Source organism: Vigna umbellata, chromosome 7 (assembly GCF_029865625.1).
Source record: "Vigna umbellata cultivar VRB3 chromosome 7, Vumbellata_1.0, whole genome shotgun sequence".
NCBI lineage: Eukaryota > Viridiplantae > Streptophyta > Magnoliopsida > Fabales > Fabaceae > Vigna > Vigna umbellata.
Genome location: NC_142171.1, coordinates 7,239,678 through 7,242,652, shown reverse-complemented (window position 1 = coordinate 7,242,652; position 2,975 = coordinate 7,239,678). Strand labels below are relative to the sequence as shown.

The 2,975-nt window shown below is 34.5% G+C and overlaps 1 protein-coding gene across 1 annotated transcript; it reads left to right on the top strand.

The window, feature by feature from the left end:
* The first annotated feature begins 378 nt into the window (after positions 1 to 378).
* On the top strand, positions 379 to 2,566 carry LOC124845126 (transcription factor bHLH93-like). The gene is made up of 4 exons (XM_047322177.2): positions 379 to 1,050; positions 1,155 to 1,313; positions 1,716 to 1,883; positions 2,274 to 2,566. The coding sequence occupies exons 1-4, from the start codon at positions 463 to 465 to the stop codon at positions 2,358 to 2,360; spliced, it is 1,002 nt and encodes a 333-aa protein (XP_047178133.1). The 5' UTR covers positions 379 to 462; the 3' UTR covers positions 2,361 to 2,566.
* The last annotated feature ends 409 nt before the right edge of the window (positions 2,567 to 2,975 follow it).

Below are 2,975 nucleotides of genomic sequence, written 5' to 3'. Positions count from 1 at the left end.
GGACCCATCTCTGAAATCTTCTTCAAGGTGATGGAAAATAGAGAGAGATGAAGGGTTGGGTTTTTTGGTGAAGTTTTTAACATGCAAAGAACCTGAGAGGGTTTATGATGTTAACTACCATTCCTTTTGGTTTCAGACAGATCTGAGGGTCAAACTTTCCAACAAATTCCTATAAAATATATAATTTGGTTATAGAAATTTCGGTGAAAAAGACAAGAATGCCCCCCTCTATTTGAGGGGGAAGATCTATGGAGAGATGCAATGTGAAAAGCAGATTCCATTTTGATCATACGGTATAGGTGCAAATGAATAATATATATCATATAATAAGCAATTTGCAACAAGCTTTTCATTGTCCTCTTATAAATATGCTTCAACTTAGTACTATATTGTTTCAAGGCAGTATTTCCAAAACAATTAGCCATCACACCGAGAGAGAGAGAGAGAGAGAGAGAGAGAGAGATGGAACTTTATGATAATGATTTCTTGGAGGAATCAATGGCCCTAAGAAGAGAACCATGGGATACCAATCCGTGTTCACAAGAAAACCAGCTTTTCTCTAATGCTTGGAGTTTTGATTGTTTTGATCAAAACTATCAAGCTTTTCCTTCAAATTCTTTCTCTTTGCAAGAAGTGCCTCAGAGTTACAACTTCGACCACACCTTCAATGAAATCTACAGTTCCTTATTTAATGAGTTTTCTGCACCTCAGATTGTAGATTCATCTTATAGCACCCTCGATGCTTCACATATTAGCACCCCTTCATTTGTTCCTCATGAAGATTATCCATTGTCTTTGATAGAAGAAGAAGATCCGGGTTTGCTTGGGGAAGAGCTTCATTGTTTGGACCTTCAAGCAACATGCAAAATGGAGCCAAGCCATTCCCCTGAAATGCCTGTTTTCAACACAGATTCTTGTGTTGAAAGAAAGACTAGAGCAAAGAAGCTTCAGGGGCAGCCTTCCAAGAACCTAATGGCAGAGAGAAGAAGAAGGAAGAGATTAAACGACAGACTCTCCATGCTAAGATCAATTGTCCCAAAGATAAGTAAGGTATGAAGTGAGAATAAGTCATTATCATTACAAGAAGTATTCAAATGTTTGTCATATATGCAGCATAAGTGCTGATTTTCTTGCTGGAAAAATGCTTCTCGCAGATGGACAGAACAGCTATTCTTGGAGACACTATTGATTATATGAAAGAGCTCTTGGAAAAGATTAACACTTTGAAGCAAGAAATAGAGGTGGATTCCAACACTGCTACCATTTTCAAGGATTTAAAGCCAAACGAAATCTTAGTAAGAAATTCTCCCAAGGTATGTTCTATTTGGGGTTTTCAAAATTTGTTTTGGGGACTTAGCTTTGCAAACTAGGTTATGAAAGTAAAAGTTTCCTGGCACTCATTTTTTATTTTTTTTTTATGGATAAATATTAATGGCTAGCATTTTGTTAATTAGGGAGTTAAATCCACATTTTTTTCACTTTTTTTTTTCAAAATCACCAAGCTAATCTTATAACTCTCAAATTCACCAGCTAACCTTATATCTCTCAAGTATTAGCGACGGAAGTTGAATTCTAATAACACTAAGGCACCTCATAACTCCTTATATGCAACTCATACACATTAATTTGATCATATTACATAACTAACCCAGCAAGATTCTTTAAAGTGAAAATAGATATGATCATTGAAGAATCTCTATATTGATTTTGTGCAGTTTGATGTGGAGAGGAGAAATGCCAATACAAGGGTGGAGATCTGCTGTGCTGGGAAGCCAGGCTTGCTGCTGTCTACGGTAAACACATTGGAAACACTAGGCCTGGAGATCCAACAATGTGTTATTAGCTGTTTCAATGATTTCACAGTGCAAGCTTCTTGTTCAGAGGTATATCAGATATAGGGTTGAAATCAATAGAGAATACATGCTCTATTTTCTACTGGGTGCATTCTAAAGCTGAAATAGATATGAACTTGAGATTTTTTTTCTGAACTAACCACCTTCCTAAGATTAAAGAACAATCACTTTCAGATATTGAAATTTACTTGAAGGGTTATATTTTCCCAACAAATATTTGTTGTGATTCTTACATTCTTAAAGAACCATATAGTTTATCAGAAATTATATCCCTCCATAAGGATGGAATTGAAGAGAGAAAATCAAAGGCATTCTGTGGTGGTTTTGAAACTGTCTAAAAAACCTTGCTTGTATATATAGTTTTTGTGTTAGAATTCCTTTTTCGTTGAGCAATTGAGTAATGTTTTTGTTTTTCAATAGGAACTGCAGCAGAAGAAAATTCTGAGTTCAGAAGATATAAAACAAGCACTGTTTAGAAGTGCAGGATATGGAGGAAGATGTTTGTGAGAATAGAAGCTAGAGAAGTGCAAAATATCACAGCGAGTGCACTTTAGCTATGTAGGAAGAGTTTTTGAGTTTCTGATGATGATCCATTAATTTATAAGCCAAGTTAGCTGGATTTCTTTTTTCTTAATGTCTGATAATAATCGATTTCTTCAACAAGAACATGTTAACATGTTCATATCTTAATGTAGATTCCTATGAATCATGGTGATTGTTTGTTCTCTAACATCCTTAACAAAAACAACAGTCAAATATGGCACAAAAACAGACAGAACAAGTTAGAGAGATCAAAGTGTATAGAAGCTCATATTAACCATATAATTTTAAACCATGGTTAAGAACAATTAGTTAATCTTGATAATGAATGCATGATTATATAGAACTTGGGAATAATAAAATTATGAAAATTATGTATTGCACCTTGTTATTGGAATGGAGGATCAAGTCAAAGTGCAACTGCAACATTAATAAGAGAGTAAAGTTCCAGCTTTCTGTGTCTATTCCTTTCACATATTTCCTTTTTCAGTAGTAAGCAAAAAAATAACTTAATTGTAACAAAATAAAGCATTTTCAGTTTCCCATTTTGTAAAACTTTTATGCATAGAAAGTACAGACATT